General features: G+C 37.0%; 1 protein-coding gene across 4 annotated transcripts in view; it reads left to right on the forward strand.

Moving 5' to 3' along the window:
* The window catches only part of RUNDC3B (RUN domain containing 3B), a 170688-nt gene that overhangs the window by 78469 nt on the left and 66058 nt on the right, over positions 1-26161 (forward strand). For all 4 annotated transcript variants that reach the window (XM_061413723.1, XM_061413726.1, XM_061413724.1 and 1 more), the window contains 3 exons: positions 5626-5711; positions 20514-20603; positions 22749-22829. In XM_061413723.1, coding sequence (XP_061269707.1) covers positions 5626-5711; positions 20514-20603; positions 22749-22829 — 257 coding nt within the window. The remainder of the gene's footprint in view (positions 1-5625; positions 5712-20513; positions 20604-22748; positions 22830-26161) is intronic.

The raw sequence follows: 26161 nt of genomic DNA on the forward strand, positions 1-26161 counted from the left end.
GGTTAATATTTATTCTGTAAAAAACTGGTATTGAGTATCAAAACACCACAGAACAATCACCTTCTAAATCCTGTTTTTATATCTTTGTTTGCTCAGGCCTCAAACAGAGTCCATCCCCAGGCAAGGATCCTGGAGTGTGTTGCCATTTCCTCCTCCAGGGGATTTTCCCAACCCTGGGATCGAACTCAGGTCTGCCTCATTGCAGGCAGACTGTTTACCATCTGAGCCACCAGAGAAGCCTCCATTTATTCATACTTGTGGGGGAAGAAAGATCTACTACTTGTCTGGAAAAGTCTGCAGGCAAAGATCACACCTGTCTTTCTTCATTGTAGTGCAAAGAGCAAAGTACTTAATCTACTCAGTGAATCACATCTGCCAGGTGTCAGGATTGGAAGGATTAAACAGATATCTCAGGGGGCAGGTTTACTGAGCCTTTGAACTGCAGTTCGGAGTGACCGCTAGCATGTATAACACTCTTATCCAGCCTTGATACTTGGGAAACCGTACCAGAACCTGAGCACCAAACTTACGTTTTAAACAGTGTGTAACTCAGTAGGCTTGGGACCAAAACTAAGATATTCATTTTTGATTTCTATTTAAGAAACCAGATTCATTCTGATTACACTTTTAGTGTTATACGAACATTTTAAATAGTGGAAGACAGGATGCCCTGTGGCCCAAAGATTAATTCAGCCCAGAGACATTCTCTAAATTGATTGATTGAATCAGGATTGCGTGTGTCTTCGTATCACTGAACAGCTGAGATTCACATTGTAGAAACTTGCTGCCATAAGAGATTTGACCTTAGTCACCGTAATCTGAGACCTGTAAAATGTAGACATTCCCTTTCTTTGCTTAGTCTGTGACTAGTTGACCTCATTTTCCACAGGGCCTATCCATAGCCTGTCAGTGAAGTAGAATATTTGAATTGAAGATTGTGACTGTAATCTTTACATTGCAGCCGTATTTACAGCTCTTCTTTCTACAGCATACAAGGGATCTTCCCTGGCAGTCCAGTGGTTACCACTCTGTTTCCACTGCAGACGGCATGGGTTTGATCCCTGGTTAGGGAAAGAAGATCCCGCTGGCCCACCAGTGCAGCCAAAAATAAAAAGTATAATATGCAGGAATTTGGGGACAAAGGATTTCTGTACATCAGCTTATTTAGGTGTCAGGCTAGAATTAGCTTTGTGAAAAAAATAACTTCATATCAACAGGTACCTATTTTGCTTGCTTCTGAACTTATCCATCTGCTAATGTGGGCCAGTTACTTGTAAGCATAATATTAATACATGACCTTTGACAGAAGGTCCACTGAAATTGGATCCTTAGTTACTATTGTTGGTTATTTTGCAGATATTTCCATTGGATTTTCTTAGTATCCCAGCTGATTTCAAGTTCAAGATAGCCTTCTTCCTCTTTAGATAGTCTCTGGCCTGAAAGTATGAACTCTCTATTGTTGTTGAGTTCTTCCTTCTTCCTGCATATCTTGTGTGAATTTTCTTTTCCTTTATTTTTAAGAGCGTTCTCATTTTTTAAATTCTTATTTAAGGCTGTGTTAGGCTTTCCTAATTTGTGGTTGCTTACCCTATGTATTCCTTCTATTCAATATGATTGTAACATATTATAACTTCTGAATATACTAATCACATCAACCACTCATATACCCATGCATCCCTCCAGCTGATAAATTTTCATTGAGCACCTATACTGTGACAGAACTGTGAGTGTAGTCCTTAATACATTATGATGATTTATGTCCCTAATTCTGCCTAGTTTTTCCTGGTCTCATCTTCTTCTTACTTTTTCCTTGTTCAGAAGCTTACCTTGTCAGTGTTTTGTCCTAGATGGTGGTTAGCCAGATTTTCTACTGAAAGAGGCAGAGGCAGAGAGAGAGGGTGTTAATCATAGATACACCAGAGTTACCAAATACTGGAACTTTACAGTAAGATACAGTATTGCAAAGAGGCCACTTTTATGTTCATTTTCTCTTACTGATTCATAAATCTGCCTCCTCTTTTAACTACCACTCCACTTTTCCTATCCCTAGTTCTTTACTGTGATGGCCCCAAACCTGGAAGTGAAACAAATTGAAAGGGCCCTGTAAACATTCCAGGCCTTTGAGACCCCAGAAAGGCTTGGGAGTTAGGGAAATTCAGATGAAAACCAGCACCCCAGAACCCTAAAAGTGGTGCCTTAAGTGGTACAAGGTGGTTTTCAAATATACTCTGTCTACCAGAAGAAAAGTAAATCTGTAGAGAAAGGTAGCATTAAAGTTGCTGCAAATTTTCTTCCGCAATGTCTAATATTTAATCAAAAATCACCAAGCATATCAGGAAACAAGGTTGAATGAAGAAAACTAAGAAATGTAAAAAATAAAATTGAAACAGACTTGTGGGAGATGCAGATAATGGACTTTTAAGTTATTATAATATGAAGAAAATATAAATAAAAATTAATACTAGAGAACTGGAGTATATAAGAAAATCAAAATCGGAAACTACAGAATATTCATTCTTAATGAACTTGTACAGTAATCAGTTGTTTGCTAAGTTCTAATGCACATCAGTGAATTTCAGAGGATTGAAATATAAACAAATATAAATATAATGTTCTCTAACCACAGTAGAATCCATAACAAAGAATTAACTGGGCTTATTTAAGTTGAAGTTGGGAAGACTTTCTAAATAACTGATGAATGAAAGAAGAAATTACACATGAAATTAAAACATACTTAGTAATGATAATGAAAATATAACATATAAAAATTGTACTTAAAGGAGAAGTTTAAGTAGGCTTTTATGTATTTTAAGAAAAAGGCAGAAAATCTGTTATCAAAGCTTTCATCTCAAGAAACTTTTTTAAAAAGTAATAAACCCAAAGTAGAAGGAAAGAAGTAATGAAGAATAAAAATTCAATTAAACTGAAACAATTGTACACTAGAAGAAAATCAACAAAACCAAAAGTTGGTGTTTTTAAAAAGAGTACTATAACTGCTAAGTTTCTAGCAAGGCTACTAGAAGGAACAAAAGCTGCTGCTGCTGCTAAGTCGCTTCAGTCGTGTCCCCGACTCTGCGCAACCCCATAGAGGGCAGCCTACCAGGCTCCCCCGTCCCTGGGATTCTCCAGGCAAGAACACTGGAGTGGGTTGCCATTTCCTTCAATAGATGAAAGTGAAAAGTGAAAGTGAAGTCGCTCAGTCGTGTCTGACCCTCAGCGACCCCATGGACTGCAGCCCACCAAGCTCCTCCGTCCATGGGAGTTTCCAGGCATGAGTACTGGAGTGGGGTGCCATTGCCTTCTCCAGAAGGAACAAAAGAGAGGTTATATATTACCCATATCTGTAATGAAGAAGTGATAAACCCCATAGACTCTACAAACATTAAAAATTGTAAGACAAGGTATAAATAACTTCACACCTGTAAATTAAAAAATTTAAATGAAATGAGCAAATTCTTTGAAAAATGCCACTTATAAAAACACAAAAAGAAGAAAACTTCTAAATATTCTGATGTCTACTAAAGAAATTGACTCTCTGGTTTAAACTCTTCCCCTTACAGGCCATTTTTAAATGGATTTATCTTTTTCTTATAGATTTGTAAGAATTCTTTGCATTTTACAGATGAGAGTCTTTTGTCAGTTACATATAATGCAGATACTTCTGTCCACTCTGTGATTTGCCTTTTTCCTCTCTCACACAGTTGCAGTCCACCCTCTGAAGTAGGAGGGAAGTAGAGTGTATGGATAGTAACTCTGTTAGGTTGGTCAGTTTGGGGTGAGATGAGTCCCCTGTCTTCTCGTTGTGTCTGTTTTTGTTTCCTCATATAGTAAAGTAGGGACAGTATTGTAACTGACGCAGTTCTCAGGAGGATTAAATATCTTAATGTGTCTAACACAGAGGCAAGCATTTATTAATTACATTCTTAAGGAGTGTTAACTACTTTTATTAATTTTTTTTCCCCAAAACCTTTAGTGGCAAACAGGCTAATATTTGTGTCTCCCAAACAATAGCAACAGCCTACAGCGGTTCACCGTTACCTAACTGATGTGGTCTAAAATCCTATACCTGCTTTTCAGCTTTTCCCTGTTGAGGATTCCAACAAGCTTTAAGTATTCTGTTGTTTTTGTTGAAAGAAAAGAAACCATTAAAAATCAGCACCATTTCTTATGACAGTGTAACAGAATTGCACAAACATCCAAAGAGGGGAAACGAGGTGCAGCCCAGCTTTGTATGGCTTGAAATGAGTAAATCAGGAAGCAAGGCTTTCCCCCACGTTTCTTATCTAACAACAGCACACTTTCTCCAGAGCAACTTTCCCTGCTTCTGCTTTAGAATGTAGCTTTTTGATTCAAGCCACTACTGCTAGTCTCTGTCTTTTAGATGAAATTTTAAGAAACTTGAGACCGAGGGCTGTTGTGTGCCTCTTCCCTTCCTCTGTTCCAATCAGCTACAACTAATTGTAGGTTCCCCTCGGCTTACTCAGCAGAACCAGTTGACTGAGCACAAGGGCAAGCTAAGGGGTTTGGAGGTTGGTAGGTGATTGACTGGCATGCTAACCATGCCCATGTTCCAAACAGTCCTGCAGTTTCTAGCCTCCCATGTTTTACCACTGTCTGGATTAACTTGTTTTCAATCCTTCCTGTCCAACAGTTTGAGGAAATCACTAGAACTGTAGACATTTCTGTAAGTGTAGGCATTTCAATGCTTTTTTTCTATACTGGTAGTTGACCATCATGTATATATTGGTTAGTGTCATCTTTATTCTTAGCTACTATTACAGTGGTTTGAATTTTTATATAGTCAGTCTTCATAGATTTTCTGGAGAGGTGTGAAAGGGTTGAGTGAAGGGAACATAATGGGATTATAAAATTCTCACTAACAAGTATTCTTTCATTCTAAACAAAAAATTCAGAATAAATGCTTTGGCTTATTAAAAAAAACTTTACTGACTAGTCCCAACTACTGAATGCTGTTAACCCCTTTTCAAAAGTAAGATTATTCATATTTTGTTAGAATTGTGTGTTTCTGTCATTTTATTATAGAATATGCTTCTGGGATATTTTTTGTTGTGTGTTTGCTTTTTCTGGTTTAAATTTCTGGTAATATCTTTTAGAATGCTCTGGAGGCACCAAATTCAGTGACTCATGATTTGGATAAATGATAAATAATGAAATTTGATTCACTATTTGTTGTGTAAACTTCCCTCTGGAAAGACTAAATAAATGGTGTGAGGATTATTTTTATTAATGAGAACGGACTCTTTCCTCTTGTTTTATAAGGGGACTCATTTCAATTAGCATGTTGATTTCGGCACTGAAGTAAAGAGATGAGTCTTGTGATTTCCTTATATAATTCACAAGAAGTCTCTAACCCAAGTAACTCAATTTTGATGGTTCTGTCCCTTCAGAAGCTAGAAAGTTAATTGGACATGCTCTACTCTACCCCTTTAGAGAAACAAAGTATATACTATATATAATTAAAATTTACCTCATCTTATCAAATACACAGTTTGAGTGAGTTATTCTTTGCATGTTAAATGCTTATATTTTTGATGACATAGTGAACACAAAATTTTTTAATTTCTAATTTTTTCTTTACGTTTGATTCTTTCTTCTTCCTTTTAGGGTAGAGCCTGGATCAGAGTAGCACTCATGGAAAAACATTTGTCTGAATACATCTCTACAGCTCTGAGAGACTTCAAAACAACCAGGTTTAAAAGTCCTTTTAATTTTCAAATATATATTAAGAGAGTCACCTGAAGACTTAGAAGTAAAAATAGAATAAAGACTTATTTGTTTTTCAAGTCCTCACCTATTTTATTTTCCCTTTTTATAATTCTCAGATAAATCCACTGTCTTCTCAGGGAAATACAGTTTTTCAACTAAACATACTTCCACCTTGGTTTATCTTTTCAGGCCTCACATTATGCCTGGAATATCTTTTTTTTGAAAAGTTTTGATTCTTACTTTTTCAGCACTTGAAGTTTCATTCTGACCACAGACTTTTCCTATTGCTTTCTTCCTCTTTCCACACCACAACATTTATTTCATTCACTTCTTTAATTCTTATATAATTAATGATTGCTCAGTTGTGTTTTTGGGGCAGTCTATACCAATGTTCTCCTTAGGTTGTATAGATTTATGAGATAGTACATTGTGCAAAACAGGACTTTATTAACTTTTTATGACGATTCTTCTTGGAAAAGGGAAAGGCTACTCACTCCAGTATTCTGGCCTGGAGAATTTCATGGACTGTAAAGTCCATGGGGTTGCAAAGAGTCAGACATGACTGAGTGACTTTCACTTTATGATGATAGAGAAAAGATTCATATAAGGACAACAGTTATGCCCACTCAGCTCTGCTCTGCTAATCTATATTTAAGGCTTTTGTTAAAGCAATCACTTTTTTCCATTTCAAAAGCATTTGTAAATGAAAATATTAAATAATTTCAGTATCCTACATGTGTATTGTTCAGTATAGTAGCCACTAACCACATGCCACTGAGTAAATTAAAATAGAAATTAAACTACGGATTCAGTTCTTCAGTTGCTTTATCACACTTTAGGTGTTCACTGGCCCTGTGTGGTTAATGGCTACCAAATTGGACAGCACGGATGCAAAACAGTGCTTCATGGCACAGGGTTCTATCAGACGTCACTGACTTTGACACTTTTAAATTACCATACATATTTCTACCTTGTTAATCATATTTCTGAAGGAAGGGAGTGACTGTAGGCCAGTTCTGACAGAGAAAATTAGGCATATATATATATACAGAAATCATATATCTAAAATCTTAATTTCCATGTCCTGATGGCATGTTTGACATTTTGGATTTTTAGAAAATCTGGGTCTTTAATGTTACACATTGTTTTAGCTGACTAGCTGGTACAGATGACAGTATCTTTGCTTAGGTGTTGCCTGCATCTGTTGGATCATTGAAAAAGCAAGAGAGTTCCAGAAAAACATCTATTTCTGCTTTATTGACTATGCCAAAGTCTTTGACTGTGTGAATCACAAAAAACTCGGGAAAATTCTGAAAGAGATGGGAATACCAGACCACGTTACCTGCCTCTTGAGAAATCTGTATACAGGTCAAGAGGCAACAGTTAAAACTGGACATGGAACAACAGACTGGTTCCATATCGGGAAAGGAGTACGTCAAGACTGTATATTGTCACCCTGCTTATTTAACTTATATGCAGAGTACTTCATGAAAAATGCTGGGCTGGAAGAAGCACAAGCTGGAATCAAGATTGCCGGGAGAAATATCAATAACCTCAGGTATGCAGATGACACCACTCTTAGGGAAGAAAGTGAAGAGCAACTAAATAGCTTTTTGATGAAAGTGAAAGAGGAGAGTGAAAAAGTTGGCTTAAAACTCAACATTCAGAAAACTAAGATCATGGGATATGGTTCCATCACTTCATGGGAAATAGATGGGGAAACAGTGGAAACAGTGGCTGACTTTATTTTTCTGGGCTCTAAAATCACTGCAGATGGTGACTGCAGCCATGAAATTAAAAGATGCTTGCTCCTTGGAATAAAAGTTATGACCAGCCTAGACAGCATATTCAAAAGCAGAGACATTGCTTTGCCAACAAACGTCCATCTAGTCAAGATTATGGTTTTTCCAGTAGTCATGTATGGATGTGAGAGTTGGACTATAAAGAAAGCTGAGCGCCATAGAATTGATGGTTTTGAACTGTAGTGTTAGAGAAGACTCTTGAGAGACCCTTGGACAGCAAGGAGATGTAGCATGTCAATCCTAAAGGAAATCAGTCCTGAATATTCATTGAAAGGACTGATGTTGAAGCTGAAACTCCAATAGTTTGGTCACCTGATGTGAAGAACTGACTCATTTGAAAAGACCCTGATGCTGGGAAAGATTGAAAGCGGGAGGAGAAGGGGACAACAGAAGATGAGATGGTTGGATGGCATCACCGACTCAAAGGACATGAATTTGAGTAAACTCTGGGAGTTGATGATGGACAGGGAGGCCTGGCATGCTGCAGTCCATGGGGTTGCAAAGAGTCGGACATGACTAAGTGAACTGAAGTGAACTGATGTTCTTAGGTAATAAAATAATAAATGTTTTATTTGGAAGATACGAAGAAAAAATTATCACGACTTTAAATTTGACCAGGTTATAAAGACTTTTAACTCCAAGAAGTATTTGCATAAAGTAAATCTGACATGTGCTTATTGGATCATTTTCAGGCAATATGGTACTCTTGGGATGTTTCTAAAGATGGACAGTGAGATGATGATAAACTCTTAGACATTTGAAATAAACTTTACACAATGAAACATTTGTTTCTTATATCATCATTAGTAAATACATTTAATTATGAAAGATACTAAATTTTCAAGATACTGAGGCTTTAAAAAAAAATCAGAACCCCATAGATCAAACCTAGAAGTCCTATGAAATAAAAACTAAGTTTATACCATAATTATCTGCTATACAATAACAAAACAGTCTTTTCTAAATAGAAATTAAAGCATTAATAATCTAAGTTGCATTTGCCAAGAAAATGCACTGGTCATAACAAACACCCTCTTCCAACAACACGAGAGAAGACTCTACACATGGACATCACCAGATGGTCAACACCGAAATCAGATTGATTATATTCTTTGCAGCCAAAGATGGAGAAGCTCTATACAGTCAGCAAAAACAAGACCAGGAGCTGACTGTGGCTCAGACCATGAACTCCTTATTGCCAAATTCAGACTTAAATTGAAGACAGTAGGGAAAACCACTAGACCATTCAGGTATGACCTAAATCAAATCCCTTATGATTATACAGTGGAAGTGAGAAATAGATTTAAGGGCCTAGATCTGATAGATAGAGTGCCTGATGAACTATGGACTGAGGTACGTGACATTGTACAGGAGACAGGGATCAAGACCATCCCCATGGAAAAGAAATGCAGAAAAGCAAAATGGCTGTCTGGGGAGGCCTTACAAATAGCTGTGAAAAAGAAGAGAAGCGAAAAGCAAAGGAGAAAAGGAAAGATATAAACATCTGAATGCAGAGTTCCAAAGAATAGCAAGAAGAGATAAGAAAGCCTTCTTCAGCGATCAATGCAAAGAAATAGAGGAAAACAACAGAATGGGAAAGACTAGGGATCTCTTCAAAAAAATCAGAAATACCAAGGGAACATTTCATGCAAAGATGAGCTCGATAGAGGACAGAAATGGTATGGACCTAACAGAGGCAGAAGATATTAAGAAGAGATGGCAAGAATACACAGAAGAACTGTACAAAAAGATCTTCATGACCCAGATAATCACGATGGTGTGATCACTGACCTAGAGCCAGACATCCTGGAATGTGAAGTCAAGTGGGCCTTAGAAAGCATCACTATGAACAAAGCTAGTGGAGGTGATGGAATTCCAGTTGAGCTATTCCAAATCCTGAAAGATGATGCTGTGAAAGTGCTGCACTCAATATGCCAGCAAATTTGGAAAACTCAGCAGTGGCCACAGGACTGGAAAAGGTCAGTTTTCATTCCAATCCCAAAGAAAGGCAATGCCAAAGAATGCTCAAACTACCGCACAATTGCACTCATCTCACACGCTAGTAAAGTAATGCTCAAAATTCTCCAAGCCAGGCTTCAGCAATATGTGAACTGTGAAATTCCTGATGTTCAAGCTGGTTTTAGAAAAGGCAGAGGAACCAGAGATCAAATTGCCAACATCCACTGGATCATGGAAAAAGCAAGAGAGTTCCAGAAAAACATCTATTTCTGCTTTATTGACTATGCGAAAGCCTTTGACTGTGTGGATCACAATAAACTGTGGAAAATTCTTCAAGAGATGGGAATACCAGACCACCTGATCTGCCTCTTGAGAAATTTGTATGCAGGTCAGGAAGCAACAGTTAGAACTGGACATGGAACAACAGACTGGTTCCAAATAGGAAAAGGAGTTCATCACGGCTATATATTGTCACCCTGCTTATTTAACTTATATGCAGAGTACATCATGAGAAATGCTGGACTGGAAGAAACACAAACTGGAATCAAGGTTGCCGGGAGAAATATCAATAACCTGAGATATGCAGAGGACACCACCCTTATGGCAGAGAGTGAAGAGGAACTAAAAAAAGCCTCTTGATGAAAGTGAAAGTGGAGAGTGAAAAAGTTGGCTTAAAGCTCAACATTCAGAAAACGAAGATCATGGCATCCGGTCCCATCACTTCATGGGAAATAGATGGGGAAACAGTGTCAGACTTTTATTTTTCTGAGCTCCAAAATCACTACAGATGGTGACTGCAGCCATGAAATTAAAAGACGCTTACTTTTTGGAAGGAAAGTTATGACCAACCTAGATAGCATATTCAAAAGCAGAGACATTACTTTGCCAACAAAGTTTTGACTAGTCAAGGCTATGGTTTTTCCTGTGGTCATGTATGGATGTGAGAGTTGGACTGTGAAGAAGGCTGAGCGCCGAAGAATTGATGCTTTTGAACTGTGGTGTTGGAGAAGACTCTTGAGAGTCCCTTGGACTGCAAGGAGATCCAACCAGTCCATTCTAAAGGAGATCAGCCCTGGGATTTCTTTGGAAGGAATGATGCTAAAGCTGAAACTCCAGTACTTTGGCCACCTCATGTGAAGAGTTGACTCATTGGAAAAGACCCTGATGCTTGGAGGGATTGGGGGCAGGAGGAAAAGGGGACGACAGAGGATGAGATGGCTGGATGGCATCACTGACTCGATGGACGTGAGTTTGAGTGAACTCCGGGAGTTGGTGATGGACAGGCAGGCCTGGCGTGTTGCGATTCATTGGGTCGCAAAGAGTCAGACACAACTGAGCAACTGATCTGATCTGAATCTAAGTTGTTAGCCTTGTTTCTCAGTTTATACAGTTGGGTGGGGTAGAAATAGTACTTGAATAGACTATTTTTAGAGTGAGTAGTTTAAATTTTTTAAGGAAAATGCTTTTTGCCTTGTGTTCGGCAGAAAAAGGAAGTGATTCAGCTCTAAAAAGTTCATGAAGTAAAAATATTCTTGTAACAATATATAAACATGTGTTATTCACATAGAAATGTGGCTTAGTGTATGTTTATACACACACAGAGAAATATATCATGTTTCTATATACACATCACACAGTATTTAGATGTGACGATAATGGCTCTGCAGTTATAAAAAAATGATGTAAGGAGTTATTTCAAAATTCCTGTCCTTAAGTTAACTTTAAAATGCAGTTGCAAAATGACAGTCTTTTTTAAAACTATTTACACTAGCTTTTTTTTTTTTTAAACCAAAATCAAACCAGTGAAAATTCTTAATTATAAATACATTTGATTGTAAACCCCTAGTGAAACATATGTATTTGGAAGGTTGCTGCTGCTGCTAAGTTCTTCAGTCGTGTCCAACTCTGTGCGACCCCATAGACGGCAGCCCACCAGGCTCCCCCATCCCTGGGATTTTCCAGGCAGGAGTACTGGAGTGGGGTGCCATTGCCTTCTCTGGAATTTGGAAGGTTAGGTTTGTAAAATTACAAGCGTACTTTTGGAAAGAATAATTATACCTTACCTTTTGTCTGAGTGCTCCCTGACATAAGTGCTTGTAGAACAATGAAAAATGGTCTCTAATTCTTTAGGAATTTCAAGAGTGCGTGAATCAAGTGATTTCTTCTTGTTCTACTCTTCACAGATAAAGAGTAATGGGGTCCTTTAAAATGGTGATAAACAAGTGTTATCCTCCTTATCATATCCTCCTTATATCCTCCTTATCAACATAAGGAGGAGCTACATGGGTTAAGACAAGCAAGCTTGAAAGTACTAATTAGTGATAATCTAAGGATAAGATTGGGAGGAGGAACTGTGGGGAGCAGAACTACAGTAGGTCTTCTGAAATGCATGACGATGGCTCCAAAGTATTAGAGAAATTCATGTGATCTTTTTGCTATGGTGGAGGATATCTTGGTGAGCAATTGAAAAAACCCTTGAAGAGTTTCACAGTTTAGGAACTGGGGTGTTATTGGGAAATAGCCAGTGATGGGAAGTTGACAGACTCAAGAAGAGAATCAAAGCTAAAACAAAAAAAGAAGAGGTGGGGAAGGCTAGAGATAGAGAAGTAAGGTAGAAACTGAATAATTTGCTCAAAGTTTTCATTTCTCCCCACCCACAGCCTTAAAATAATTAGAAAAGTTAAGCTAAAGAATACACATGTGACATTTAAAACAAGACTGAAAATATTCTGGTAAGAATGTGAAGTAATAACTGTGGAAAATATAGAGATAAAATTACTTTATCAAGTCCTGTTTATTACTTTGCAATTGCACCACAGTGCTTCATTTATAACGAAAGTGATGTTCAAGTGTAATACTAATCTTTTCATTATTATAGTAGGAGTAAGAAAAGGAGTAAAGTATAAAAACTTCAAAAATTACTCAGCTGTCACAAAGTGGGAAAAAAACACAAACAGTTGGCCAAACACTTTTTTTAATTATAGAAAGGTAGATAAGATAGTGATAAATTACCAAATCTTTCAAGAACTAAGAAAGACCTTAGGAATTTTAATCTGTTTAAAAGTTTTACATTATTAAGATGAAAAAAATAATTATTAAAAGGTGCTTGTGGACTGCTGCCGCAGCTTTTTGTTTTGTCTATAAAATACTTTGGTTATTAAATACCCACAAGCTCTCTTTTAATAAATTTTGTTTCAAAGATGTGTTCATTTTAAATTTGTTTTCAAGAAATAATTCCACGTATTCCTGGAAAGAAGAAAAAGCTTCAGAGTATATTTGGTATTAGTCTATAGTAAATCCCAGGGATGGGGGAGCCTGGTGGGCTGCCGTCTCTGGGGTCGCACAGAGTTGGACACGACTGAAGCGACTTAGCAGCAGCAGCATAGTAAAGACAAGACTGCAATAAGAATCTTCCTGGTCATTCATACAGACTTGTGACCTGAGAGTAAAAACAATTCTAAGTGCCATTTTAAAATTTAGAGAGAACTAGATATTTCCATTAACTTACTAGTACAAGGCCTCCTTCCATTAGAAAATTGAACTTGGCGTAAATTAAAGCTGTCATTCCTGTCGCTAAGCACACCTTACCCACGTTCTCTCTGTTCTTTGTTGCAACGGGGGTCTCTCCTGTCAGTCTTTCTTCTAGGCCCTGTCCCCCATTCACCTTTTCCTTTCGTTATCGTCACCTCTCTCACTCCTCGTCCTCCATCTCTGGCCGTTTCTGAATCATTCCCACCCCTGCAGAAGCAGGTACTGGTATCCCCTATCTTAAAAGGAAAACCTTTCTCCCTTGCACCTGTATTTCCCTCTCGTATGGCTCATTTCCATGTTCTGCTTCATCACCAAACTTCTCACAAATCTTTATACACATTGTTGTCATCTCCTTTCCTCAGAGTCACTCTTCATTCTTGTCTAGTCTCTGCCTCTACCACTCCACCAAAGATGGTTTTTAAAAGAATACCAATAATGCACAAGCTACCCAAATGTAATGAACATTTCTCTGTCCCCATTGTACTCCACAGTCCAGCTAAAAGAGTTGAAACCTTTTTCTTTCTTGAAAAACCTCTTTGTTTTTTTACTTCTATAACACTCCTGGCTTTTCTGTCTCCCTCTGTATTTGCTCTTTCTCAGGCTTCTTTTGCTGTTCACAGCTTCTTCGTGTCAGTATTCTCTGTGCTCAGTCTTCTTTGTCTGCTGTTCTTTCTCTCCTTACAACTGCACCTGTCTCTGGAGATTTTTTTTTAATTTATTTATTTTTAATTGAAGGCTAATTGCTTCACAATATTGTGTGGATTTCTGCAATACGTCAGTATGAATCAGCCGTAGGTACACATAATGTCCCCTCTCTCCTGAACCTCCCTTCCACCTCCCACCCCATCCCACCCCTCTAAGTTGTCACAGACCCCACTTTAAGTTCCCTGAGTCATTCAGCAAATTCCCACTATCTGTTTTACATATGGTAGTGTATATGTTTCCATACTACTCTGTCCATTCATCCCACCCCCGCTTTCCCCCGACCCCATGTCCATAAGTCTGTTCTCTGTGTCTGCATCTCCATTCAGTTCAGTTCAGTTCAGTCGCTCAGTTGTGTCCGACTCTTTGTGACCCCATGCATTGCAGCACACTAGGCCTCCCTGTCCATCACCAACTCCCGGAGTTTACCCAAACTCATGTCCATCGAGTTGGTGATGCCATCCAGCCATCTCATCCTCTGTCGTCCCCTTCTCCTCCTGCCTCCAATCCCTCCAAGCATCAGGGTCTTTTTCAATGAGTCAACTCTTCGCGTGAGGTGGCCAAAGTACTGGAGTTTCAGCTTCAGCATCAGTCCTTCCAATGAACACCCATGACTGATCTCCTTTAGGATGGACTGGTTGGATCTCCTTGCAGTCCAAGGGACTCTCAAGAGTCTTCTCCAACACCACAGTTCAAAACCATCAATTCTTCGGTGCTTAGCTTTCTTCACAGTCCCAACTCTCACATCCGTATGTGACCACTGGAAAAACCATAGCCTTGACTAAATGGACCTTTGTTGGCAAAGTAATGTCTTCTGCTATGAAGACCTATAAGACCTTTTAGAACTAACACCCAAAAAAGATGTCCTTTTCTTTATAAGGGACTGGAATGCAAAAGTAGTAATGAAGAAACACCTGGTGTAACAGGCAAATTTGGCCTTGGAGTACGGAATGAAGCAGGGCGAAGACTAATAGAGTTCTGCCAGGATTACACAGTGGTCATAGCAAACACCCTCTTCCAACAACAGAAGAGAAGACTCTACACATGGACATCACCAGATGGTCAACACTGAAATCAGATTGATTATATTCTTTGCAGCCAAAGATGGAGAAGCTCTATACAGTCAGCAAAAACAAGACTGGGAGCTGACTGTGGCTCAGATCATGAACTCCTTATTGCCAAATTCAGACTTAAATTGAAGAAAGTAGGGAAAACCACTAGACCATTCAGGTATGACCTAAATCAAATCCCTTACGATTATACAGTAGAAGTGAGAGATAGATTTAAGGGACTGGATCTGATAGAGTGCCTGATGAACTATGGATGGAGGTTTGTGACACTGTACAGGAGACAGGGATCAAGACCATCCCCATGGAAAAGAAATGCAAAAAGCAAAATGGCCATCTGGGGAGGCCTTACAAATAGCTGTGAAAAGAAGAGAAGCAGAAAGCAAAGGAGAAAAGGAAAGATATAAGCAACTGAATGCAGAGTTCCAAAGAATAGCAAGGAGAGATAAGAAAGCCTTCCTCAGTGATCAATGCAAAGAAATAGAGGAAAACAACAGAATGGGAAAGACTAGAGATCTCTTCAAGAAAATCAGAGATACCAAGGGAACATTTCATGCATCTCCATTGCTGCCCTGCAAATAGGTTCATGAGTACCATCCTTCTAGATTCCATGTATGTGGTAATATACGGTATTTGTTTTCTCTTTCTGACTTACTTGACTCTGTTTAATAGGCTGTAGGTTCATCCACCTCATTAGAACTGACTCAAATGCATTCCTTTTTATGACTGAGTAAAATTCCATTGTATATATGTACCACAGCTTCTTTATCTGTTCATCTGTTGATGGACATCTAGGTTGCGTGCATGTACTAACTTTTATAAATAGTGCTGCAGTGAATATTGGGGTACATGTGTCTTTTCCTGTTCTGGTTTCCTCAGGGTATATACCCAGTAGTGGGATTGTTGGGTCATATGGTAGTTTTATTCCTAGTTTTTTTTAGGAATCTCCATACTTCTTTCATAGTGGCTGTATCAATTTACATTCCCACCAACAATGCAAGAGGGTTTTTCCCTCTTCTCCACCTCCTCTCCAGCATTTGTAGATTTTTTTTTTTTTTTTTTATGGTGGCCATTCTGACCAGTGTTACGTGATATCTCATTGTATCTCTGGAGTTTTAAATACCACCTGAGTGGTCATGACACCACATTTAAATCTCTTAACTAGTTCAGATTTCTTGATTCTTCTCCCCTCTAACCCTGTTCACCCCATTCTTGAAAGTCGTTTCATTGCCTTACCTAAATGGCTGGTGAAGTAACAATCTAAATTCATATTGATTCCTTTTTCTCCTTCATTCATTACAGCCATTCCATTAGCAAGTCTTTGATCCTGTTTACAGAATCTATTTCGAATCCACCCGTTTACCTTTACCATTTCGGCTGTAGCAGTAATGCGCACCTCTCTCATCTCTTGCCTACCTCCTCCCCTGTTAGCCTCCCAACTGATTCCAGTTTGCCCCCTGCCAGTAGCCACCCAGCATCCAGACACTCTGCTTAAAAAGTATTGTAAAAGGGATCCTGTCAATTCCTACTTTAAACACTGAAATGCTTTCTCATTACTTTAGCCAGCAGGCTAAAACACATTTCCTGGAGTCAGATCCTGGTTTCACCACTTTGTAGCTGTGGAATCATGGGTAAATTTCTTACTCCCTCTGTGGCATAATAATTGTTGGTAAAGTTAAGCAAGATAATTCATGTAAAGCCCTTATAACTATGCCTGGCACTCAGGACATGTTCACAATTATTATTAATTGTTATATGACCTCCAAAGCCCTGTTTTCAGACTTCTTTGGGCCTAAGGTCCCAGAATAAACACTCGAGAATATCTTTCCCAATGCCCTTCTTCAAAGTTGGATTCATCTTTACTTTTTCTCCACCTCAGCAACCTAGTTCCTTATTTTATACTGCTTGCCATCTCTGATTGTCTCCTCCTTCTGTTTATTGCCTGTCCTCTCCCCTAGACTGTAAGTTTCATAAAGAGGGGTCTTATTTACCTTCTTTATCATTTTATCTCTCGTACATAATACAGTTCTTGCTACATGATGTATTTGTTGATAAAACAGAGAATCTCACATTCTTAGCAAGACTGTTTGGAGATTGATTTTTTTTTTGGCTAGCTTTTCTTTCTGATTCACCTTGTCTTTGAATAGAATAGAACATTTCTTTGTAATGCTGTAATTTGTTTTGTATGTCATGAGGGAGAATTTTATCTCCCACCACTTCAAGCTTCTTAAATAAAGACTAAACTGGGGAAGAGAACAAGATATTGATAATGGAATTTCTTTGGCTTATAAAATAAGCTTTCTCATATTTGAGTATTGCACTTTTAGTGTGTAGAATAACTTACGGCTCTCAAAATAAATTTTGAAGCATGATATTGTTCAGTATCAACATCATCTATTCTGGTGGTTCACTTCCCATCCAAAGGATATTTGTTACTGAAGTACCTGAAAGGTTTTAAAATAGTCCTTCAGAATAAACACTAAAGATGGCATTGTAGACGTATTTCAGTTGGAATTAAATTATATGTGTTGAGAAAAAGATGATTATTCGAGTGTTATTTTAAGTACCTTTCTAGTGTCTAGTATTTTTCTAGTCAACATACAAATAATTGGAAAGAGTACACCTGATGGAAAGTGGGGACTTTTCTTCCAGATCACAGTAATATCAAATAGTTGCTGACGATTTTCCTTTGTTTCTAAAATACAAAACTTGAAAGATACCATCGAACATATAACTCTTTAAACAGAAGTTTTAAATATATTTTTCATCTTGCTACTTTCAATATTTATAATCCATTTTTGCAAGCCAATACGCTGTTTTGGTTTAGATCCTTCTCATAAAAATATTTTCCTTAGGACAAAAATATTTTCAACAAAAGGGAATTTTATTAGTCATCTTAGCCTTTACTCTTGGCTCATTGGTTACATAATCTTGGTTATATAAACAAACATATTAATGTTCCAATTTTTCTGTGAGGTAAAATGAAGAGCTTGAAAGTCTGCAGTCTTTAGAAGTCTTTGAAAATATTGATAACAAGAATCAAATTTTCAGTCAGAATTATTGATATATTGGCTTGATTAAGGGAATAAAACAATTTTTTGTAATAGCTTCTGCCTCTTTAATACACACGAATGACTTGTATCTTTGATTAAATGATAGTATATAAAATGCCAAGTGACATAAAATAGTGTATTATAAATGAAACCTAAATGTTGATAGATTTCTTTAAGTGCATTTATTTTATTTTCTTAATCAGATTTAATAATGAAAAGTTCAACATGCAGTGGACAATTCTCTTAACTAGCCTTTCCTCTTCTGCTTGTCCTCCCCTCCCGTCTGCTACAGTAAAGGCGTATTAAATCAGGTCTATGCAATATTATATTTCAGATATGGTTTTACGTGGAATTAATTGATTTCACATTTAGTGTATTACATGACAGTGACAGTGAAAGTCGCTCAGTCGTGTCCGATTCTTTGCAACCCCGTGGACTGTAGTCCATGGAATTCTCCAGGTCAGAATACTGGAGTGGGTAGCCTTTCCCTTCTCCAGCAGATCGTCCTGCCCCGGGAATCAAATCGGGGCTTCCTGCCCCGCAGGTGGATTCTTTACCAACTGAGCTATCAGGGAAGCCCCTAGGTTAGCTTAAAAAATCAATATTAAAACAAAGGCCAGAAAAACTCAGTAAAACAAAATGATATATAAAACATAGTGTATATAAATTACCTTTAAGCTTGATTACAAATGGTTCTAAAACCATTTAGTCTTTGTTTTAGGTATTTTTCATTAGTTCCTAGTATAATATTAACATTGTAAAGCAAGCAAAAATAGTTTTGATGTGACTCTTGGAATGTATTTTTAAACATGATAAGCTCAAGGTGGCAAATAAAAATAGACCTATTCTTATATAGGGAAGTACTGGGAATTATGGGTGATTGCTGATGTCAAACACCAGAATAAATGCATGTGTCCCATAGGAAGTGGTGGTCTAGAACCATTGGAATCATAGTTGTTCAAGGAGCTGATCAAATATTCTGTCAACAGCCAATTTAGCCATTGAGGCAGTGACAAAATCTCAGATGTTTAGTTTTGTCTAAATATCTTTACCATTTTGTGGAACACCTCAGTTGAATATGTAGGAATTTCTTCCATTTATTTTACTGATCTTTGTTAGGCTGAAACTTTAAGTTTTTCTCCTTTTATGTAAATGGTAACTTCATTTACATTTTCAAGAGATATAAATTTACATATTTCCAAGAAAGAGCATTTAATCCAAGCTAGTCTTCCCATCATGTTTGTTTATAGCCTTACATCTGTCAGAGGGTAAATAGTGGTATTTTCCTTTGTACTTTTTATTCATGTAAAATTTCTTACAGACCATAACAGAGGTTAAATTCTCTTTAAATATTTTTATTTTACAGGAAGTATCATGGTTCAGTAGAAAAGATGTAGAACTTAAGTAAAAATTGGTTTTCTTCCTTGATAAGTTTATCAACATCATCTTGGGCAAACTGTTTAAACCTGTCTCTCTTCTTGATAATGAAATTGAAACGAATGACAATTGCTTCTGCATTTATTTCATCAGCTTTGCAAGTGTCAAATAATATGATTATAAAAGTATTTGGTAAACTGTGGACTATTCAAAATTGATGATAGTAATATAAGAATATAGACTTTATATGCAGACTTTATAAGCTCTGCTGCTGCTGCTAAGTCGCTTCGGTCGTGTCCGACTCTGTGCCACCCCATAGACGGCAGCCACCAGGTTCCTCCATCCATGGGATTTTCCAGGCAAGAGTACTGGAGTGGGTTGCCATTGCCTTCTCAAGAATATGGAAAAGAGCAAGACAAATTTCATTTACTAAGATGCTTTCCTTTTAGTTAGTGGGGTTATAGAGTGGTGTTCCTTGCCATTGTATAGCATAAAGAGTTACAACAATTTTATTATCCCTGTTACTGAACATAAGCAAGTTTTTGATACTATTTGAAAATGAATTCAATAATCTTTAGATTCTTTTGTGGAAAAATACCTTAAGCCCATATTAAATGATATTTTTTCAAAATATTTATTTTAAATATTTTAAAATAGACTTTAATATTATAAAAATTAACATTAACCAAAACAGAAGGCTTTACAAGAATTAACAAAGATAGATTCATATTTACATTTTGTCAGAGATACAGTGAACACTTTCTTTTTCATATGCGGCCACCTAGGTAGCCCATCTGCCCTATTAGTATTGTAGTGTTAAAGGTTAGCATAAATTACTATTAATCACATCTTCCTAGTTCTTAGTTTGGTTAATAACCCTTGGAATTACAGAAAAACGATGTATGTTTGTGTTTGTTCTGTATATTAATAGAAAATAATCTACATAGTTTCGAAAGGAGACCAGTTTAAACGACTGTTTACCACCTTTTGGTTTACGTATATATTGCTTCATTCAGGCTTGGAAAAATGCTAGACACTGTAGGCCTACTAAACGAGTCACTTTGAAGATTCTTTTTAAGAGAGATGTAAACACTTAGAATGGTTTTTTTCCTTGTTACAATGGCAAATTTTTTATTCTGCTAAGTATATGCAAGATTTAAGTGATCCAGGTATGTTCTTGTTTTGACAAATTAAATAAATTTTAGTTCTTTCTACTCTAGCTTGGGCTTTAACTGATTCCTGTAGCTGAAGCTTCAGTCTGTTTTTAATACATATTCACCCATTTCATTTTTTAGGAGGTTTTATGAAGATGGAGCAATTGTCTTGGGTGAGGAAGCAAATATGCTTGCTGGCATGCTCCTTGGACTCAATGCTATTGATTTCAGGTACTTCATCTAACTGTATGTATTCTGATTTAAAATTATTCTACCTCATAATAATTTCTGCTTATGATTCTTTTCTTTCAGTTTTCTAAGTAAAGCATGCAGTTGGATATTGATTTGATTTGTGTTGTTCCCTTTATAATGAGATCAGTTTTATAAATAGGTTTGCTCTAAAAAAAGAGGCTGTCTTAAACTTAAGGAATTAATTGACGAAACTTATTTGCTTTCTGGCTTGGGAAAAAGAAAGCTTGGACCACATCCCCCCCGACCAGAAAAATCATATATTCTGGTAGCACTGAAGGAAGGTTTTAGATCGTATCTCTTAGTATTTTTCCACTACTGTTTTAAAATGAAAAAGAAATATACTAATATTGATTCATAGCCAGAAAGATTTTCATTTTCTCATGTGGTGAGATAAAGAGGCTCTTGACAGGCTGTCTTAGATACCTTATGTTTCTTATTTTGTTTCTGGAGTACTAAAAATTTTGTTAATATTTGCTTTTATTATCAACAAGGTGAGCTGATTCCAAACTAAGATTGCAGGTACTAAAAATGGACATTCTAAGTTCTCCGTAGGTTGTTGGGAGCATCTTTCTGCATTTCATTTATTGATCTAAGATTTTACATTGTACTAAAAGTAAAAGGTTTGTCTATAATAAGAATTCAAACCTGAGAATTAAGGATTATATTTTCATTGAAATAGATCACTTAAAAATCCACTGTTAACAAATAAGCATAAAACTTAAAAATCTGCTTTTAGATCTTGAACTAAAAAATAATGCTCTCGAAAAAGAGACTGTCTTAAACTTAAGAAATTAACTGAGGAAGGGTTCAGTTCAGTTCAGTACAGTCGCTCAGTCGTGTCCGACTCTTTGCGACCCCATGAATCGCAGCACGCCAGGACTCCCTGTCCATCACCAGCTCCCAGAGTTCACTCAAACTCAGGTCCATCGAGTCGGTGATGCCATCCAACCATCTCATCCTCTGTCGTCCCCTTTTCCTCCTGCCCCCAATCCCTCCCAGCATCAGAGTCTTTTCCAATGAGTCAACTCTTCGCATGAGGTGGCCAAAGTATCAGAGTTTCAGTTTCAGCATTAGTACCTCCAATGAATATTCAGGACTGATTTCCTTTAGGATGGACTGGTTGGATCTCCTTGCAGTCCAGGGGACTCTCAAGAGTCTTCTCCAAGTTTTGAACTTCACCACAGTTCAAAAGCATCAATTCTTCCTTAAGTTCTTCAGTTTCACTCAAGTTACTTTTTTCTAGTAAATCACTTCTTTTTCAAAATACTTTTCTCTTTATAAGTATAACTTTCCTCTATTTGAAATTTGATAAAGCGGGATTAGGTTAATTAACTTAATTGTTTGGGATGAATGTGGTGACTACAGCATGAAGGCTGTCTTCATGATTTCTCTAAGGGTGTTAACTTTTTACCGTATGCTGCTGGCTCTGTCTAAATCCTTTAAAATTATTTTTTGGTTGAAAACAAAACTGGGATAATATATAAACTCTTGGTTTGTTGTAGCCCATTGATATTGTGTAGAAAGCAAATATCTTACTGACACATTAGTAATGTTTTTGTAAATAAAGGAAAGCCCATATGAAATATGGCCACTTTGATTCTCTCCTTATTCAAGTCTGGAAAAATACATCCCTCACCCTTGATATTAATATATTAGAGTAAGTATTTTAGCAGGAAAACTTCCCGGAGGAACCAAAAGGTAGTAGTTCATATATGAAGATTTTTCTAATCAGTCAGACCTTTTTAGGAAATATTCAGTGTCACCTGAGAATTTGTATGTAAATGAGAACAACAGCTCTTCATATGAAAATACTCCAGTGACGTCTTTGAAGTCTAATTAAGACCAAGATAAAATGAACTATGTAAATAGTATTTGTACAGATTTCTCAGTAAACTTTACTTTTGCATGATGTATGTATGTAATAGTGTTATTAATTTTTGTAAGCCTTTGATATTGAAGGTAGAATTGTCTTTATTGAGGTGATTATAACAAGTCACATTTAAATTACAAATAAAAAATTCATCCTTTTATCATTGATGAAACAAATGTTTCTAACAAGAGATTGTTTATAACACTGTGATTTAAATTTTTATGTATTAATATATTTATTATCTGTTGTCTTAGCTTCTGCCTAAAGGGAGAAAGATTGGATGGCAACCTTCCTGCTGTAATAGACTATATACCATATTTGAGGTTTACCCAAAGGTATTTGATATTTTGAAATCTTAATTTATAGTTGAATGTCTTATGTAATATATTCATCTGATTAAAATTACCTTTTATAGAACATTTATTTCCATACCAGAAATCATTCAAAAATATAAACTCCAGTTGCATTTTTACTACATATATATATAGTTTTTATATAATTATAACCGTGGCATAAATATAGTTTTTAAAAACAGCATCTGTTTTTACTTCTGTAGTTAATATAATAGCCTTAATAGCTCTATACTAATCCATTGAGATTTCAAAACTATAATTCACTATTTAGATTGGTTTTCATGTTATCTCCATTAAAATGAAAATAATAATGAACATTTTCGTGCAAATAATTTTATTTTGTTTCTTTTGTGAATTTATAGAATTATTTAGGTAAATACAATGAAAAATTTTGTGACTCTTAAAGTCTGTTCTTAGAGTTGTATCAATTTATCCTACTACCAACATTGTGTGAGAGTTAGAGGTTTCCCATAATCTCATCAGTATTAAAAATTAATCAGATGAAATCTAAAACTTTTCTTAAGATCTGCTTGCATAATTTATTTCCTGAATAATTATATACTTCTGAAATGTTATGATCAGGCAAAACTGTAAGGGAGAGAGAGTGAGTAATATATGTCTGTAAGTAATAGATGTATGTGTATACATACACAGAAGATGCATTTATTGAGTGCTAAGGCAGGAAAGGCAGAGGAACCAGAGATCAAATTGCCAGCATCCGCTGGATATTTGAAAAAGCAAGAGAGTTCCAGAAAAATATCTATTTCTGCTTTATTGACTATGCCAAAGCCTTTGACTGTGTGGATCACAATAAACTGTGGAAAATTCTTCAAGAGATGGGAATACCAGACCACCTGACCTGCCTCCTAAGAAATCTGTATCCAGGTCAGGAAGCAACAGTTAGAACTGGACATGGAACAACAGACTGGTTCCAAATAGGAAAAGGAGTACGTCAAGGCTGTATATTGTCACCCTGCTTATTTAATTTATATGCAGAGTACATCATGAGAAATGCTGGGCTGGATGAAGCATTAAGCTGGAATCAAGATTGCTGGGAGAAATACCAATAAGCTCAGATATGCAGATGACACTACCCTTATGGCAGAAAGTGAAGAAGAACTAAAGAGCCTCTTAATGAAGGTGAAAGAGGAGAGTGAAAAAGTTGGCTTAAAACTCAACATTCAGAAAACTAAGATCATGGCATCTGGTCCCATCACTTCATGGCAAATAGATGGAGAAACATTGGAAACAGTGGCAGACTTTATTTTTGGGGGCTCCAAAATCACTGCAGATGGTGACTGCAGCCATGAAATTAAAAGACTCTTACTCCTTGGAAGAAAAGTTACCACCAACCTAGACAGCATATTAAAAAACAGAATTGTTACTTTGCCAACAAAGGTCCATCTAGTCAAGGCAATGTTTTTCCAGTAGTCATGTATGGATGTGAGAGTTGGGACTATAAAGAAAGCTGAGCGCCGAAGAATTAATGCTTTTGAACTGCAGTGTTGGAGAAGACTCTTGAGAGTCCCTTGGACTGCAAAGAGATCCAACCAGTCCATCCTAAAGGAGACCAGTCCTGAATATTCATTGCAAGGACTGATGTTGAAGCTGAAACTCCAATACCTTGGCCACCTAATGCGAAGAGCTGACTCATTGGAAAAGACCCTGATGCTGGGAAAGATTGAAGGTGAGAGGAGAAGGGGATGACAGAGGATGAGATGGTTGGATGGCATCACTGACTCAGTGGACACGAGTTTGAGTAATTGCCGGGAGTTGGTGATGGACAGTGAGGCCTGGTGTACTGCAGTCCATGGGGTGGCAAAGAGTCAGACATGACTGAGCGATTGAAATTAACTGAACTGAACTGAAGGCAGGAAAAAAACTTTCCTAGGTTTCTTCCTAGATGTCAAGAGTATAGGAACTTTGTAAACTTCTGTAAAGGAGTACAATCCCTGTACCCAAAATAATCACCATCTAGTAAGAGAAGTCACTATGATTTCAGAGCTAGGAGTGTGAACATTTTTTAGATGGTGAAGGAGAAGGAGAAATAGAGTATTATGGTACAGAGATTTCTAACTTAAGTTAGGATCCCTTGGGAAATAGATAATTCTGTTACATTAGATCTAGAAAAGAAACACACCAAGATGTTTGGAACAGGCATGAAATTAACACTGTTTGGAGATTTATTGGATTATAGGACACTTTGTGGAGATAACTAACAGTTCAAAACAATACTAGTAAATATGAATAATACTACTTATTGCATGTTTATCAGGCATTGTGTTAAGTGCTTTACTTCTGTTAACTCATTAATCGCCTAAAAAATCAGTGAGGTCAGCACCACTGTCCTTATTTTTAAGTGAAAAACTGAAACAGAGAGAGGTTAAGTAGCTTGTCCATAGACACAGCAGATTTGTGCAGAGTGGGCCACAGATCTGAAATTAGAGAGCAAAATGACGGAGACAGGAGTTTGGTCATCAGCATGCGGATAGAAAGGCAGTTTTTAGTGATTTAGGAAATTTAAATTAAAATATGAAGATAATCATAAATGCAAATTTTCCTCTCTTCTTAAATAAGAGAATGTAGTGATTATTACAGTGCTTTTAAAAAGATGCAGTCATGGAACCTTCTCACCTGGTACCCTGAGAATGAACTTAATGATCTGTATTCTGTGTCTCCAGCTGCTTAGTCACCATTTGTCCAGTTTTTTTGCAATTTCCTCTTTCTATGAAGTAATCCAAATATATATTTATTCCTTTGTAGTCAATATATAACAGAGGATTCCTGCCATCTTGTTATATAAAGGATACAAGAACAAGAAGAGAAATATCAATTCAACCTAGTCATAACCCAGCTAGATTACTGACCATGAAGGTTTTCTTTTTAGAAAGATTTAAACTATCCTAATAGTCATAAAGAACCAATATTTTAAAAATTGAATGACATCCACCCAAATACACCTATATTAGACACATTTTTTAAAATTCTATTTGATGCCTAATTATAAGAGCCTCAGTTCAGTTCAGTCGCTCAGTCATGGCCGACTCTTTGTGACCCCATGGACTGCAACCAGCCAGGCTTCCCTGTCCATCATGAACTCCCAGTGTTTACTCAAACTCATGTCCGTTGAGTCGGTGATGCCATCCAACCATCTTACCCTCTGTTGTCCCCTTCTCCTCCCGCCTTCAATCTTTCCTAGCACCAAGGTCTTTTCCAATGAGTCAGTTCTTCACATCAGGTGGCCAAAGGATTGGAGTTTCAGCTTCAACATCAGTCCTTCCAGTGAATATTCAGGACTGATTTCCTTTAAGATG

This window comes from Bos javanicus, chromosome 4 (assembly GCF_032452875.1).
Source record: "Bos javanicus breed banteng chromosome 4, ARS-OSU_banteng_1.0, whole genome shotgun sequence".
NCBI classification, from domain to species: Eukaryota; Metazoa; Chordata; class Mammalia; order Artiodactyla; family Bovidae; genus Bos; species Bos javanicus.